At 39.5% G+C, this 18,219-nt stretch overlaps 1 protein-coding gene across 3 annotated transcripts; it reads right to left on the minus strand.

Moving 5' to 3' along the window:
- Positions 1-755: 755 nt before the first annotated feature.
- Positions 756-18,175, minus strand: LOC102230641 (cAMP-dependent protein kinase catalytic subunit alpha). 3 transcript variants are annotated; one of them, XM_005801484.2, is made up of 10 exons: positions 17,394-18,175; positions 7,973-8,034; positions 7,468-7,596; positions 7,198-7,296; positions 7,021-7,103; positions 6,807-6,933; positions 6,590-6,685; positions 6,351-6,473; positions 5,528-5,692; positions 756-3,658 (listed from the first exon to the last, which is right to left on the minus strand). In XM_005801484.2, the coding sequence occupies exons 1-10, from the start codon at positions 17,437-17,439 to the stop codon at positions 3,533-3,535; spliced, it is 1,056 nt and encodes a 351-aa protein (XP_005801541.1). In that variant the 5' UTR covers positions 17,440-18,175; the 3' UTR covers positions 756-3,532. The 3 variants fall into 3 exon arrangements, with proteins under 3 accessions (XP_005801541.1, XP_023204830.1, XP_023204829.1); XM_023349062.1 differs by lacking the exon at positions 17,394-18,175 and adding an exon at positions 15,404-15,804; XM_023349061.1 differs by lacking the exon at positions 17,394-18,175 and adding an exon at positions 10,240-10,592.
- Between the last annotated feature and the right edge of the window lie 44 nt (positions 18,176-18,219).

The following is an 18,219-nucleotide window of genomic DNA, read 5'->3' on the forward strand; positions in this document are numbered from 1 at the left end:
GCTTGATTAGTAGACTTCTGTTTTCTTCTTAGTTTAATTTTCCATTTTAAAACATTGGGAAACTTTTTAGTCAGGCAGCCTGTAATTTTCTATAATTCTATGTGTTTTCCCATCTGCAATCAATTATTTCACCAAATGTTTTTTTTTAACAAAGAAGCTATTTCACCCAGACTGTCACAATCCTCTACATTTGCTGCTCTCGTCCTTAAATAAACTTTTGAATGCATTTTATACAGAATAAATGACTCCACAGATTGAATCCCAGTGTATTATTTGGGACATTTCAGTTAATAATTCTACACCTACAGATAAGATTTTTTTCAACACATTAGAATGTAATTCCTACCAAAAATCAGAGATGAAGATGATGGGCTTAAAGAAAGTTGTGGATATGAGCATACGAGAACATGGGCAGTTACCCAGGGTGATATTAAAAAGGGGCAACAGCCAGAAAATAAAATCAAATTCATGTTAGTTGTGGACTGAGCAAGTTTTTTATTGCTTTTATGGATGTACAGAGAAGTAGAGATACCCTGCTTGCTACTGAGAACAAGGAAGCTAGATTTTGTGCGTTACTCCCCCCTCCAGAGCGATTCATGCATGAACCAATGCTGGCTGAACTGGTATCATTTTGAACACAACTGTAAGTGTAGCTAACCAAAGGACTTAAGATTTACGTGGAAAAAGTGAAATCTGTACCATCTATTTATAAAATTACACACTGCATAAAGTGAAAGATTACTACAAGCCACACATTTTAGTCTTAACAAGTAAAACTTTATTGGAATGATACATTTTGCAAAATATTACTTTGTTTATATTTTTTTAAACATACTCATTGTGTTCTAAGGGTATCTCTCAAGTTCTCCAGAGGGTAAGATAGTTAAGACTGTCAAAGGCAAAGATATACAGTATTGTTTCCCAAAAAGGTACAATAGACTACACAAGCACTGTACCCAGGTCATGAGGAAAAAAAGGTTGACGTTTTGTTTTTGCTTTTTTTCCTTGTTTTTCTGAAAATACAATTAGAAAATATGAACGCAAAACAGCTCAGATGTAAAAAGTGTTATGCTTGAATAAAGTGTGTGGAAATAGAAGGCAAACAGGAGACAAAATTAATGTAGCACAGATCAGTCGATAGTGTCTAGCTGGTAAAAAAGAATGAGACAGCTGACAAAGTTTGTGTGAGAAAAAGTGTAACAAAAAGAAGTTTAATGTCTTTAGTGTCTGGAGTGGATCACGTCGATTCGTCTTCTATATCTCAAACTCTGATTTAGCTGTTTGTCAGAAAAAGGATGAAAAACTATTACACGTGCTTTCTTTAAAATACAAAGGTATACAGAGTAAGCACAAATTATTGAAACTGATTAGAAAATGCGTGGCAAGTGCTTCATTATTCAGACAAATCATGTCAATGATACGCGGCATAATTTAGTGTAATGTCCAAGAAATAAACAAAAAAAAAAAGATTATACAGACTGTTAGCTCCAAAAACAATGATTTTTCGTAGAGATGTCTCAGGTCCAGAGGTCTTTCCATTATTCTGCTGTACAACATGCAAGAAAACCAAGCTCACCAAAGAAACACGTTATAAAAAAAAATAAAATAAAATACACATCAGGTTTTCAAACAGCACTGAAACATCTCCTTACCAAGACATTCAAAAGGTATCCTGTGGTTGATCTCACTTACATTAAGACACTGCCAAACAATTACTCTTGCCTACTGAAATCATGTCGTCACAAACATTCTAAAAATGTCATGTTACAAGACTCTGACAAATAGATTGATGTAAATCAAACAATTCACAGAAGCTTCTGCAGTGAGATGGACAAAGTCTAGCACCTCGGGCCAATGAGGGGCAGGTTGGTGAGAGCCTACATCCTTCGAAACAAAACAATGGGTTCAGTCAACAAACCAGCACTAAGATTTGGTCTGTGATTGTCTTGCATCCACAGAAATAAACTTGGCAAAAAGGGGACAGCTCCAGATCGGCTTCCTTAGTCGAATTTGAAACAAAGGAAGCTGGTAACCAAACGACCTCAAAACAAGCCCCCAAATTTGGCTGGGCAGTAAAACCATGCGACAGTGTTCAAGGAAGAAAGGGGAGAAAAAAAAAAAAAAAGAAGTAAAAGCAAAAATATCAACATCAGCGACAGTAATCTGCAAATGTCTGCCCTACGAGTGAAAGCTGAGCAAGGCCCAGTAAGGCTGACGCATTTCACTGGGTCTTCTTCCATGTTCAATAAATCATTACACGTCATTTTAATATTAAACATCTTATCCATAATCTCAGATACCTTAGCTCAGATAAATCCTCTAGTTTTCTCTCTTTGAAAGTGATATTGTACAAAAATGCCATGCACGCCGTGTTAAAAAGTTTTGCTACTGTTTTTGCGTATTTATATCCACCATCAGTTACATGTAGACAACCGCAATCTACAGTTGACAAAATTATATCTCGGTTGTACAGCTAACAGACGATGTGGAAAAGATCGATTTTCCTATGTTTGGTTATGAAATATGAAAATTAATCAAACGAATAATCATCAGGAGTGTGACCACAACGTTAGCAGCTGCTAAACCACGGCTTATTAACCCACCCTAGAGCACTAAGTAACACACAAGCACAGAGATTGACATAAAAAGGACAAAATGATCACCAGTAGTAGTTGTAAAATGCTCTAATAAATTCATCTAAGAGAAAGACAGACTTAAATGCAGACCTCACGTTTACTTCTCTCAGGTCCCCAAAAGGATTAAGACCTAGATGAAGTTTACTGTGATAAATAATTTTCACTCTGATTGAACGGGTCCCAACTGCTTCGAATGCAAGCAGTTAAGTGCATCATTCACCCATTAATCATGCCACATTGAGCAGACAAAGGCAGGTGCAGACAGGTTTCAAGCTTTCAATCAAATGGCCACGAGGGTCGACATAGCCACAGCCAAAACTCTGCACCGACTAGACACAGTTGTTCCAACCAGTTGGCATTATGATAGGCACATCTGTTGGACTTGGTATTGCTTGGACAGATTCAGGTTGGAGAGATGGAGGAAAACAGGCTGACAGGATACAACAATCACTCTACAGTTGTTAAAAGCTTGTAGAGTGGGCCCATTCAAAAAGGAGCCGAACAAACTCAGTACCGTCACAGAAAAAAAAAAAAAATCAGTGCCTCCGCCTTTAAAAAGACTGCGAATGTGTCATTATGCCTCCAGAAAGATACAATTGTAGCTGAACTATGCTTGTCCTTGTCCAGGCCCGGTCACAAACACAGGAGGGAGAAATAAATGAATAGCAAAGAGACAATCAGAAAAGGCAACACTGCTGGTTCTGTAGAGCTTTCTTCACTTTGCCTGTCTTACCAATTTGGGGGGGAGAGTAGGGAAGCTGGGGTAGAGGATGATTTTACATTGTTTTCCTCATTACAAATGAGCAAGTTGTCAGTCCAACCTAGTGTTTCCTGTATTCGGATCCCCGTACACGTTCTAAATCTCTGTCCCTCACTCTGCTACTCGTGGTTGGAGTCTAAAACTCTGCAAACTCCTTTGCACACTTCTCTGTGATGGAAACTCGGATTTCCTCTTCTTCGTAGTCATCAAAGTTGCTCGTATCACCAGGACCTTTGCACTTTGGGATAAAAGGAGCTTCCACCTGCAAACAGACAAGGTGGCAAATATAATGGCATAGTGAGTCATACAAGAAATCAACCCCCCCCCTTACAAATGGATCAAACTGGATAATTAATCACAGGTTACATTCACAAATTTCAGTGAGATCTACTGCGATTTGTGTGACAGCCAATCACACGTGAATGTCCAGTGATGAAGCAGAAGGAAAAGGACATTGTATTAGAAAGGATTTACAAATAAAAATCTAAAAATTGTGGCCTGCATTTATACTCGGCTCAAAATAAACACTTTCTAGCAGCTGCAAGTGTTTCTCTACTAGCTGTGCACATAGAAACTGAATTTTCTACCAGATTTTTTTTTTTTTTACATAAAGTTCAAGCTCAGGGTGAATGGGAGGGGGGGATCTGTGAGCATTTTTTTTCCAAATCATGTCACAAATTCTTAACTGGAGTTTTTAAAAAGTTTGTATAAAACACACGAAAGATAACAAGGATTAGATCTGGACTTTAACAAGCCCGTCTTAATGCCTTGATCTAAACCATTGTAGCTCTGGCTGTGTTTATGCAAGGGCTGGGCGATACAACTTCAAGATAAAATCTCTGATTTTTTTCATACCAAATCCCATTTTAATCATTTCTTTCCTTCTCTTGCCTTTTCTTAAAGAAAATGACAAATTATTGAAATAAGAGCGAGTTTTTCAAAATATATTCTGCCATTCCTTTCGAAGTTTGACCTGAATTCAAAGTCCAGCAAAATACAAGCTGCAAAACAAGATGGCAGGCCCTGGGGAAGCTGAGATCACGCTAAACTATGGAAACACCAAGGAGTGAATCGGTGAAAGAAAAAAAAAAAAAAAAAAATCATGATTTTCCAAGAATGTAATTTTTAGAAGCAGCTAATTTAATAGATAAAAATTTATTTATGGATTTATCACTCAGTGTCTAAAAACTCCTTTCCTGCTTGAAAAAAAAAGTTTTTTCCAAAATTCTTGGGGATCCAATTCAATTTAAATAAGATTTAATGTTTTTTCTGCTCAGCAGTGGTTTTAATCTTTAACTCTGCCATGTAACCGTTTAATGCCCAGTCTCTTTCTTATGGTGGAGACATGACCTCTGACCTTAACTGAGGTGAATGAGACTGTGGATGTTGTTGGGGTCTTTTATGACCTCTCGGGTGAGTCATAGCTGCGCTCCTGGTGTAATTTTGGTCGCTCAAATATGGGAGGCTTCCCCACTGATCCATGTTTTCAATCACTTTTTCACACAGGAACATGTGGGTTTGGATTTTTATCTCCCTTAGTAATAAACACCTTAATTGTAAAACTGCACTTTGTGTTTACTTGTGTTGTCTTCAACTAATATTTCAATTGGTTTGAGGTTCTGAAATACCTACATGTGACAACTGCCTTCAATATCTACAATAACTCTTTGAAGAGTTTAATTAATGTGAGGTATAGCAGCATTTAATTTTCCTTTGGGATCAATAAAGTATTTGAATTCCAACAGATGTATCTGCAAAAAACAGGTGACTTCTAAAAGCAATCATTTACAATGGATTTTATTTAGTGGGATTAGAAAAGAGGGGGCTGAATACGTATGTTTCTTTGCACAAAGTTTATTTAAAACTTTGTTTTTTTTCTCATATTACTCCTTTAATTGGTACTTATTGAGCAAGAGTGGTAATAATAAATTCTCTGATATTATTAATTGTAATTTCTTCATGGCTTAGTAATTTGCAATTCACAAAGATCCTGTTGGAAGCACAGCCAGAGCTATTTCCACTTATCAAAGTTTAATTTAAACTCCATCTTGTTTTGTTCGAAGGCTTTTCTCTGCCTTTGTAACACAACACCCTCTCTACACAATACGAGAATAAAAAACGCCAGCCCCACCTTTCTCTGGTAGATGGCAATCCAATCTGTGGTAGCAAACCACTTGTGACCCTTGATATCGTTGACTCCATTCCTGAGGTTGCCGAAGCGTTTGGTCAGGTCCACCTGCAGCAAATTTCTCAACAGATCCTTCAGGTCTGAGCTGAAGTGGGACGGGAAACGAACCTGCAAACAGCAAACGCAGCATTCATGAACCGTTAGCGTGAGCAGTTTTGTTTTGTAATATGTAAATACAATAATAATTTTTCAAAATGTTTATTTACATGACAGTGATAGATTTTACTTAAAGAAATGTCAGGTAAGTCGAAGGTCCTAAAAGCAAGTTCTGTCTGCAAGTTACCACTGAAATAAGCAAAAATTTTCACTTCCAAAAAATAAGTGAGGACACGAACCACAGTAGAGAAAATAAATTTACAGGAATTTACATAAAACTGCGGAGACTAAAATGGAAGTGTAATTCAGCAAAATTTAATTTTTGGAAATTTCATACAATTTCAGTGATTTTTCCCCCCACATTTTTCCTGATGGAAAAAAGTGAACTGATTTCAGGAAGTGATTATTGAACAAGATTTGACAAAATTATCCAGCTAAAATCAGCAACACCTGGGTTTTGTAACAAAGAAAAGACCTAAATTAAATATAAAACAACTGAGTCTGCTTTAGACCTCCCAACACAACATGTAAAATTTATTTCATGAGGAATAATACAATTGCAGCTGAAACACTGTCACTTAAACCAGTGGGAATTTTGACAGCAATGGGAAATAAATTTTCACTGTCAAAAACAAGACAGTGTGATTAATGTGACTTTCCCTGAACTCACCTTCCCCGATACAATCTTTTCATAAATCTGAATGGGCTGGTCCGCGAAGAAGGGAGGATAACCAGCAGCCATCTCATATATCAGAACCCCCAGAGCCCACCAGTCCACCGCCTTATTGTAACCCTGAAAACAGAAAAATACAGAGCATATTTAACAAAACCCAATATGACGGAGGAATATGCTACTGAATTTCCTGCAGGACTATGAGCTGCTTCAAATGTACTGAGCTCAACACTTACTTTACTGAGGATGATCTCTGGCGCCAGATACTCTGGAGTCCCACAAAGCGTCCAGGTACGGCCTTTCACTCTTTTTGCAAATCCGAAATCTGTTACCTAAAGAGAGTAGCAGAGAAAGCAGGTCAAAATCCCTGACCACATGCTTTATACAGACAAAATAGAAATTGGTATCGATTGGACGGGGGGCTTAAAAGTAATTGCGAAAATCTCTATGTACCTGTATGTAGCCTTGCTGATCAATCAGGAGGTTCTCTGGCTTCAGATCTCGGTAGATGAGATCCAGGGAGTGAAGGTATTCAAAGGTCAGTACAATCTGGGCTGCGTAGAAGCGGGCATGTGGTTCACTGCAACACATACAAGCCTCAATATTTACAGTCAAACATAAAGTGGATAAATGACGTGGCCTGAGCCAATTCAAAAAGTGAACTTACCTAAATCTACCAATCCTCCTTAAATGTGAGAACATTTCCCCCCCAGGCACATACTCCATCACCATATACAGATTACTGTTATCCTACAGCGAGACAGCAAAAGTGTTACACCGGAGGGTGCAGAAAATGATGCGTACACACTTTAACAAATGCACAGGTAAACATTTCAAGGCGCACCTTAAACGAGTGTTCCAGTCGCACCAGGAAGGGGAAATTGACAGCTTGCAGGATGCGTTTCTCGTTCAGTGTGTGTTCTATCTGCTTCAGTTTCACTACCTGGGAAACAAATCATGGAAGAAGGCTTAATCACACATCCTGTTTCGGCTTGAAATTAAAAAAGGTGCTTCTCAAATCAGTCTTTTAACAGACATTTACAAGTTGCTGTATATTAGTGCCATCAACCAATCTATTTTCTGACTTGGAGGTTGTGCATCAAGCTTAAACTACCTTTTGTTTGTCAAGTATCTTCATAGCAAAATGCTGTCCCGTCTCTTTGTGTTTAACCAACATGACGCGCCCAAATGAGCCAGTGCCTAAGGTCTTCAAACGCTCAAAGTGATCCAACGCTGCAGTTTGCTGGAAGGGCAGAACAAAATATCAGTAAGAAAACTAAACTAGACACAGAAAACAAAGTCTATTAAAATTAATCCTTATTAAAATAAATGAACTGTGACATTGTGCAGCTAAGGCTTAGGAATTGATGTGTAATTTCACAAATGTCCAGCAGAGGGTGTCCTGGTCTTGTGAAATAAAAAAGCCAGCAAATAACCAATAGCTGGCCAACAGCAAAAGCCTAAGAAAAGCTTAAACCAGAATCAAACCATAATTAAAGAAAAAAAAAAACCATATGAAAAAGAACATTTTCTGTGTAGCATATTTGTATTATCTTCACTATCGAAGAGAGAACAGCACAGACAGTAACAAGAAATGGACTGATCATTTCCTCACTAACCTGAGCTGGATTCTCCCATTTTTTCAGGAAATCTTCTTTGGCTTTGGCAAGAAACTCCTTCACTGCAAACAGAAACAAATACAGATTTGAACCAAAAAACAAACACAAAAAAACAAAAAACAAAAGCAAAACAAGTACAGCAACAAAAATGAATCAAAGAATGCCCAGAGGTGGACACTCGTTTGTGTCAAAGAAACCTCAGTGCAGAAACTGAGGTGAAAACATAAGAACCCCCAAAATAAATGATATACAGAATCTAACTCAACCTGTGACAAAGTATTGCTCAGCAAACTAGGAGACTTAAATAAGCAGAAAAGCTTTGTGACTTTGTAAACAAATAAATACAAACAAGTCAAGCTGCAGACTATGAGCTGAATGTCGTGCAGAGAGGAAAACAGGAATTGGAAAGTGTAGTTAGGCCTGTCACCACAACAACTTGTGCTGGACAATAAATTGACCCAATTATTTTGATGAAAAGAAAATAGTTATTGACCATTTTCAAATAACGTATTGCAATTAATATTGGCATGAGGTTTTTGAGAGCAAGTTCACGCTCTCAAAATCCAATCTTTTTTACTTTGTAAAAACCACTTACATTTTATTTTATCCAAAATAAAACAAAAACCAGAAACAATAAAAACAAAACAAAGCACCCATGTACGACCAAAACCATAAATTAAATGGATTGTGGTGTCTATAAACAAAAGTGACATAAAAAGAAGCACTGGATGGAAATTACCGAGCTCATTTTAATTCCCCATGCAATTAATTGATTAATTGCTTATTGTGACAGGCTTAACGGTAGTTCCTGCTCGGCTGGTTATTTACAGCTCCCCATGACCAGAGTAATTTTGTGTCCAAATACTGCCATGTGTAGCATAATGGCCCATTTTTCTGAGGATGTTGGCTTTTTGAGTAACACTAGTAAAAAAGAAAAACTTAAGCTAGACTCCTGAGATCACATTATTTTTGTGCTGATAAACATAACGTAGTTTTAAAATGCAATCATCTTAATAAGAATGAAGATTTAGCTTCATTTAGCTTCCACATCACAAATGTCTCTGTTCGTTTTCCAAACAGCTACATTTCTGCTTCCCATAAAGTATAATCCCTGCTTGAATTTGTAGATCGGTGGAAAGTAAACATTAAACATACAATTGTTAGCTTAAAGACATGTACGGCCGTGGACAGATTAATTACAACTTGGCACACGTCGTCATATGGAGAAGTTCAGTTTTGCCCCTTATCTTTATGGGGCTTCTCACAGCGCTCTGTGGGAACATGCAGATAACTAGCCCTTCCTCATTCCTCCCCACCATGTGAGCACTGGCCACAGTAACCGAGGGAATAGTGCTATTTCTACTGTCAGCCTTGGACAGACAACGACGGAACCTAGAAACAAAGAGCTGCTATTAGATAAAGGACTACAAGCTGCTAAATTACTTGTGTGAAGTAAGACTAACAATTGCAATTCTTGCAATTTCAATTGTGTATTTAATTTAACAAATTTGAAAAAAAAAAAAAAAAAAACAATAGAAAAGAATATTTATACCATCATAAAACTACTTAATAGTCACAATCAGCAGGAAAAACAGCAGAACGATAACTCTACTTAAGCTTTTCATGATTATGTAAATTTTCTATCTAGCTAATCAATACCTAGCAGCTGCCTGGGGCACGTTAGATAAAGTCGACCAGTGGTCAATAAAGTGCAAGTGAATTGTAATTCATTTATCAGTTTAGGGCTATAAATGTTGACACAAATGATAATCTTGCATTGTGTTTGAATGAGAAAACTTAAATTGCAACCAAACTCCTCCTGAATTGGAAATGAAAGCCACCAAACCTCCATCTTTGCTTAGGTGGTCCAATTTCCTGCAAACCCTCTAAAGACTTTCAGCTCCAACAATAGGATGGGAGAAAGCCAGCAAAAATGGCAAAGACTAAAGTTCACGTAAACATGTCAGGAGCGCCGCAGCTCCCACAGAGAGCAAATGAAAGCGGAGCCGGTCGCCAGGGAGAAAACATTTTCCGAGAAAGTTGCTCTACTTCCACTTCCAAGGAGAAAGAGCCAAAAATGGAGCAATTACTGGACTATGCTGGAGCATGCGGAAGAAAAACAAGGATGTAGTGGCTGGAGGATCGGTAGCTGTCCTGAAGGATGCTGGGCTTCATCTAGTCAGCTTTTCTGTAGATGTCAGAACTACTTTGGCGCTACAAGTGAACAAGAAAAAAAACGCTTCCCGCTGTACCCTGAAACTCCTTACCATCTGGGAGGACTATGGGTACCTCTGGTGCTGCAGCCTCTGCTGAGCGCGACCCAGATTCGCTTGAGCGCGAGGATGACTCCCTCTTGCTTGCATGCCTTCTGGAGCTCTTCCTGTCACACATTAGCCTTGCAAAGTCTCCCCTGTACTTCTTCCTTTGCCTCTTCCTCACAGCTAGTGACTCATGACCTGTCCTCCCCCTCGGAGAGCTATCTGACTAGATCAGCAACCAAAACCTTGACGAAAACCAGTCGGGTGTCCTTGCCAAGCAGACAAGTGTTCAGGCTTTTCAAAGACTGTCTCTTTGCCAGAGACCGGGTTTAAAAAAGTAGCATCCACCTCCACTGAGCAGCAGCGCTCGTGTTAACACTCATTCAGATCAATTGGACCCTTGCTTGGTTTGTATCAATATTTATTCTGTACAGAAAGTGCTCTCTGCTGTTCCCTCTCATGTTAAAACACACATGCACACACACACAGAGGCTATATATTGATCTAAACAGGGGCATAATCACCAGGGGGAGGGGCATAAAACACTAGCTGGTATATTAAACCGGCCCCGAGATGAAGTCCTATGGAAAACTAGGCCCAAGTAGAGGCCCCAGAGATGCAGCAGACACCAATAGATGCAGTCAAACTTTCCCTAATTAGCAGACCCAATCAGATTTCACATCTTTGATGACAAACCTTTAGAGAGGATCTGGGTGCTTTTCAAGAAACATAAAAAAAAAAAAAGTGGCACTCTCAGGAGAGAAGCAAAACAGGAAACGGTCTGCCACACAAACTTTTTCTCTAAGCCCAAATGTACCAGAGCCTACATAGTGCCAGTGCTGAATTGATCCTCCAAAAATCAATCCGACATTTCTCCCCTGGGCCTCACTGGCCCACTCTGACGCAGAAGCAGAAGGGTTATATTAGGGCAGGCCGACTGACATTTACACCATAAAAGTGTGGAAAATCAGGTCTTAGTCGACAGGCAGTCTTGGTCAGATGGAAATAAGGACAATGTGGTGCAGAATAAAATGGTTAAGGCGGCAAACAGAGTGCTATTTAGGCTAGAAATGTGTTTGCCAGTCTGCAAAGTTGAAAAATCAATTTCTGACATCAGCTGCATATAGCCAGGGGGCCCTTACTCAAAAACTCACCAATGGAAAGTTGTTTTATAATCTAATGTCCTGAAACACAGTGGCCAGAAAAATTACTAACAGATCAGAAACACAGTAACTCATGAATTTCTCACTGGTATTCTACTAGTTTCATCTTATTTTAACTTAAATTTAGCCATGTGAGGACAGCCAGAGAGTCTCAGTTCATAAAAATATTTTTAAAGAATCAATGTTAAGAAATAACCTCACTTTTGCCACAAACACAGCTAAACCTATGTATGACCAGGAAACATGCACATCAATAAGCCATGGCTCTACTTATTGTAAATAGCACTGAAGTTGACAATGTATTTTTAATAATACTTTTGTCAAATGAGTGTAACAGACAATTTTGCATTATAATTTATTTGTCAAAGAAGTACAGTTGCTAGGGTAGGTTGCTACAGTTATTGACCAACTTCTGATTAGCTTTTGCTAGATTCTGTCTTCAAACACAAGATTTTTAATTTCTTGAATTAACAGAGTTCACCCAGAAAAATGCAGCATATATAACATCTTCTTTTACTTTTTTATTAGCTAGAGCCAAGCTAATAAAGAGGGAGATGATGCTGGTCATTTCCCCCAATGGACCGGTCAGTCGTCATACCAGCCATACATCAATTTGTACCCGCAGGCGTAGAGCCAAAATGGGGCATTGCTAACTTTCTAACAGATTATGTTAGATTATGCTGTTGGTATATTCAGTCTTTTGCTAATACCAGGTTTTTGTTACTATTCAGCTTTGTGGTCACTACGCTGCTCCACAGATTGGATGAGGACGTAACATCCTTTGGCTTCTCCTTTTTGCCTGCCGCAAAAGTAGAAATACACCCAAGCACCACATTTGCCTTCGTCTTTTCAACTAAAGACATCGTTGTCGTGCTAAAGTAGTTTCAGAGGGTGATTTCACACGTGATAGTCCAGTAGGCTTTTGGGGTCCAAAATTGCAGCACTTGTTATATTTTCACCTGGTGAGGTTCACTTTCATGCTGCACTGTGTCAAAAGAACCAAACCCCTTGGAAAACCTGTTTAGCTCTGACGAAGACGTGGAGTGGCGTCCGATTTTAGCAGTTGTAGGCTTAAATCAAACTGTAGGTGGTGTGAATGCACTCCGAGTCCCAGAACCAGCTATAATATTGACATATCACATACTGCTCATTTTGACAACCTTAAATACAAGTCAACTTGAAGTTAGAGAGGAATATTATTCTCCATTTGTCCATTTTAAATAAAAAGTCAAGTAGAAACACAGTTTTCCATTGAAGTTTCATTCATGACTAATCTGAGACCAGATATTTCCCAGGTGGGCTGTTCCAACAAAACAAAAACCACATGGTCACACATAAGCATGATCTACTAATACGTTTCTGGTTACAAATTTGATCAGTTTGGGGGTGTGGGTAAGATGAAGCTAAAGTTACCACATGATTTGTAAAGACCAACATTCCTGCTTTTTAGGAAACTGGACAATCAATTAATCTCATATCAACATTTAGATAAATAAATCACAAATTTCTCAGACTCTACGCCCCAATAACGAAAACCACATCATTTTGTTCTCAGCCACATGTTAAACACCCGTTCTTGTCACAACCCCTCTATGAGAAACTGCTGATTGGTTTGAATTTCGTGCTTGTGTTTATTAATGTGCAAAACAGCCTCAACCACTCAACTTCCAGAAGCCGGTGTTCCAGCTTGAGAGGAGGATGGATCATTTTGAGGAGCCGACGCTGTGAACAAGTACGTAGTGAAACATTAACTCCCCCCGGTCGATTCTGGTCCAATTTAGCGGAAGAAAGTTTTACCAATTCCTTCTCTTCTTATGTTCTGATATCATGGAAAATAAAACAAGATTTTCCAGTTCGTCAATCATAATTTCCTCCTCCTCTGAACTTGTGAACTCATAATAGTTGATCCTCTGTGCCATAAAAGCTGTGTTTACTTCACTGTTGTAAACTATATGTATGGCCAAACACCATGACCTGCAGTGAGAAGGTTATACAGGAGCTCGGCTCAGTGGGCCTTATCGACCGTGAAGGATCTGTGCAAAAACGAACATCTGAAAACCATGTGACTGGGTTCTGACAGCTTGACTTCAGCACGACCATGTTGGACCTTAAGTCTGCACTCCAGTTTATCTTTGTTGCTAGAAAACTGTGGTCCTGTGTCTGACAGTGAGAGACAGGCAGTTTATTTAACAATGCCTCTTCCAGCAAAAAGACGCAAAACGTTTGCGCTTGTCCAACTTCGAAATGGTCTAGAGCTAAAATTTTGTAGAAAATACAAAGTCACAGCTGGCTGAAAGATCCCTAAACATTCCCCCTGTTGAGAAGATCGACTAATAAGGCTTTATGAATATTTCCAGTGAGGGAAAGAAAAAAATATACTCATTATAAGAAAATTGAAGAACCACCACCCATCACTTGTATTAAAAGGTAACACCATCTTAAAATTAACCAGCTAAATGTAGGCTTTACCTGAGCAACTAGCCCAACTACCATCATCTAATATCAGCATGTTATAATCTCAGCTAGGTATTCATAATAGATGGCTCCCCAATAAGCCACCTGTTGGATTTAGTCTTTAGGTACTGAAGAGCCTAAAGATCTTAATGAGTGTTTAAAGCATTTCAAAAACAAGGAGTGAGGAGAATTTGATGATCTTTCCATCACAAGGATTAAAAATATATGCATCACATGTATTTTATTGCCCAACCTTAGTTCAAGTGTTCCTTTGAAAGGAGGCAGAAAACCAAAAAGGCAGAAAAATCTATATCACAATCAATAATAAAAAGTTTTATGGAACATTATTACAACCACAATAGCCAATATTTTATGCTATTTCAGCAGCACTATGAGTAATTGCTGCTTTTCTGTATTAAATAATCTCACACTGACCCACGTGTAATCATTTGTCAGAGGGAGCTCCATGGGTATCACTATGATAAATGTATTAATAGGCACAAGTGTAAAATTACTGACCTCTGCACCGTCTCATCTCTGCCACCTAGAGCTCGGAAAGTAAAAATCAGCATAAACTAGTGTCTCTATTGATGCGGGTTGGCTACAGGCAGAGCAAAACAGGTCACTCGCAGTAGCATGCAACTGAATCTAACAAACACCACAGAAGGTTTTCTGGAATATCTCCACAGTTTTACTTTGTATGTTCCTGGATTAACTAAATAGGAGTGCAGTAATTAGCTTCACAGGACATTGAGGGCTTTACAGGCTCCAGAAAGCATATAGAAAATAGATGGATGTAGCATGTTTTAGCTGTAGGTCAGCGCCAGAAGTTGCCATTTCTGCTCTCCAAGATGCCCGAAGCAGCTGATTGGCATATCAACGGCATAGTCTACTGCTAATCAGCGTAGGCTTATAACAAAGCCCCTCTATGTAGAGACAGGAAGTGATGAGAGTGATCCAAACACGAACCTGGCTGCTACACAAACCAGCTGTGTGCAGAGAGGAGGAAGGACGTGAACAATGCAGATATTTATAGAAAGAAAGTTGCACTTTGACAGAGCACCAAAGTACTGGACGATAAAACTCCGAAAACGCGATTTAATGTATGGCATAACTTAAACCAATGCTGTTCAAGGTACATATCACATAGTCTTAACTTGTCCTGATGTTACTAGAGGGTGGAAGTACAACTACATCTTAATAGCAGTCATAAATTATGAAGTACGAAGACCCAGAAATGAAAAATATGTAGTTAGAAAACATAAATTTCACACTGCTTTCCAAAGTATGCACAAACTTGTAGAAACTTGTCATAAATAATAAATCAAGAACAACTAATGTTTCCCAGAAAGAAAGGTCACTCCAAAGCCACTAAACACCTAACACTCCATTTAATGGATTTAGTAGCAAATCTTATTAAGAGAAAAAAAATACACAGAGGTTATGTTTCAGACAACTACATTTCTGTTGTGACTGGCTACATAAGTGGGACACGGCATGAAAAACAGCTCCACCCATAACCCCGTGCTCTGTCAAGTTCCAGAAAGGCAACTCACTGGAGTGGCAGGCCTCTAGCTCCTCCTGTGGTCGGTGATGTGTGCCTTCTCCACCGCTCACGTCCCCCAGACACGGTCCGCCTCGGTGAAACAACCTTCCTGCCAGCTTGTGAATAACAGACATCCTGCAAGGCCACAGAAGGCGCACTAACAGCCTCGAGACTAGCTTTCGAGACTCTGCAGTATGCCCGGACCTTTTTACAAAGCGGGAAGTCCACAACAACGTAAAACCAGGTACAAACTTTCAATTAGCCTGTGTGTAGTCTACAGAACAGGAGAGGAGACGGCCGACTGTGCGAAGCCGGGGCTGGACCTTCCTCGCTCCTTCACTTCCTGCTGCAGCTCACAGTTTTGTCCGCCCTGCTTCTTCCTGTGGGCCAGAAATTAGCCCTTTATACCAGCGCAGCAGCTCACTACTTCTGTTCCCCAATCCGCAATGTCCTATGGCGACAGAGGCCGCGCACCTGAAGCAACCTTCGACGTGCACGTTCCTTTTTCTGCAGGAACCAAAATGTCCTGCCATGTTGTGCCTGATCTCTGGCTGCTCAGTGGGGAAAAAAAGACACCTCTGCATGTGGGGCTCTAAAATCCCTGGTCTGCACCTGTCTCTGGAGATCAGGGTGGACCAACAGCGAACAGGCTGATAAGAATGCAAAGCATGATACATGGACCTGAATATAGCACCTCCTCTGTACCTCAAAAAAAATTCTAAAGCATAAAAATGTACTTTTTAAATCAACTGTGGGTTACTGTTACAGAGGCTGGGGTTCACACTTACTCTCTATCAGTAACAAGGAGCTGATGATTATTTCACAGCTCCACGTTTAGACTTTGCACACTTGGACATTATTTATGGCGTAATAAGTAAATACACAAAGCAGTACCATCCTGAGTATTCTGTACGGCTGGTGAGATTGATTGAAAAAAAAAGAAAGCAAAGAAACTGTCAGAAAACTTTGAAACAAAGTAAATATTTTGGATCACTCAGTTGTTAGAAACTCGTCTGGATGTATTTGCAGATTTTTGATAACTTGTAGTCTATTGTGGTAAAACTTTGCATCAGTTATACGTATGAGCAAAAGTTGCAGAGAGCAACAGCATGAAACAATTTCCCTACATCAGAAACAATGTGTGCTCACAAAAACTTTGCGACACATACAAGTGCCTTTGTTGGAGTCGTTGCTCATCACATGGTGTTCAAGAGACTCTTCAGCTCCCAAGTTTCTGCCTGGAGAAGATCACTCTGGTGCATCATATGACTCCACCCTGGTATCTTTATTTCTTTTGCTGATAAAAAACAATCCCAACCCTTTATTTTCTTTGAGGTGCAACTCATTAAATGCAAACTAAACAACTGTATCTCCATTCCTGTTTTTATAGCTTTACAGTCTGTGAATACTAAGAATGTTTTCCGACATGCAAAACTGTAAAGTTGGAAAAAAACAACAGAAACCACAAGAAAACCTATGACTGTTTTAAATGATCTTGCTGTCGTAACCACTGGTACCTCTGAATTTAACCCGGGGCTTAGGATCACGAGCTTTCCCACAGGATGAGACTGTGTAGCAGTTTCTGCGCTCCAACAATTTGGCTCGACTTTTTGTGTGTGTAAGTGAATGGAAATTTCTCAAGCTTTTGAGGTCTAAAACGCTGCATTTCACGAAGGATGTTTGGCTCTTGAAACTCTGAAGAGGTGATAAATTGCTGCCACAGTGAGAACGTACTGCAGTAAATGGTTACACCCAAAACAATCTACACTTACATGAAGTTAGATATAGAGCTGCTGTGTGTCCGTGTGCTTTATTTATGAAACATACCTGTGCATACGTCATCAAATAAGCAAAAGCAACATTACCTTGGCCATCCCAGTGAAAAATTCACATTGCGTATTATTATTTTTTTATTATAAACAAAATTCTGTAATTTTGAGTTATTTTTTTTCACGTTGCATTTCAATTATAGGGGCTGCTGTCAATATGGGGGTACTCACCACTTTCCATTTCATTGCCCTTCTTCGCAGTGGGCGTGTTGCCCATGATTGCAGCCTGATGGTGGGGTCTCTTGGCTCCGAATGACTTTTTCTTAGAAGTCGCCTAGTTAACGTGCTCCGCTAACGAAGTCGTAGGACTCAATGAAGTTGACAGCTGGCTACTAGCTGACAGCTATCATTATTAGAAAACCCAGGTGATAAAATTTTCCTCCAGCAGTTTTCCGTTGAATTGTGAGTTCGGGGAAAAAGTCCAGTTGAGAGAGAGCGTCTCCAAGTCTGCAGCTAAAACTAACTGCTGAGGTTAGCTAAGCTAGCGCGTTAGCTCGCGGAGATAGCCAGCGGATATCAGCTTACTGACGTTAGCATACAAATTTCCAACACAGCCCCGACGAATCCTGCGGGTGTCACTCGGTTTCTTCTTTATTCCAGAAGCCACGTAATTTTCTCCAACATCCGGTCCCGATGCAAATCGTCGAAAGATGCTTTTTTGTTTTTAACTAGCAAGTTAACGTTAGCATTTCGGATCCTGGCCTTAATAAACCAGGTGCTGTCTCAGGCCTTGTCAGTTGATATTTAGGTGAGAGAATTTATATCCGGTTGACTCGTTTTTCCTGCAGTCGGATATTTAAATTGATATGGTTCCATTCGTTTCTTGATCAGTCGTGAGGTGCAACAAAATCCTGGGACCGACCACTGATAGTCGATTCTTTAGATCAACAGACCTCTTCCATTAATCTTCAGACCGCAAGGGAAACTCCAGTCATCCATCCACCTGGTCCCGCCTCTTCTCGTATCTGATTGGCCTCGTACCGAAATACTTGCATGA

The sequence above is a fragment of the Xiphophorus maculatus genome, chromosome 16 (assembly GCF_002775205.1).
Source record: "Xiphophorus maculatus strain JP 163 A chromosome 16, X_maculatus-5.0-male, whole genome shotgun sequence".
NCBI classification, from domain to species: Eukaryota; Metazoa; Chordata; class Actinopteri; order Cyprinodontiformes; family Poeciliidae; genus Xiphophorus; species Xiphophorus maculatus.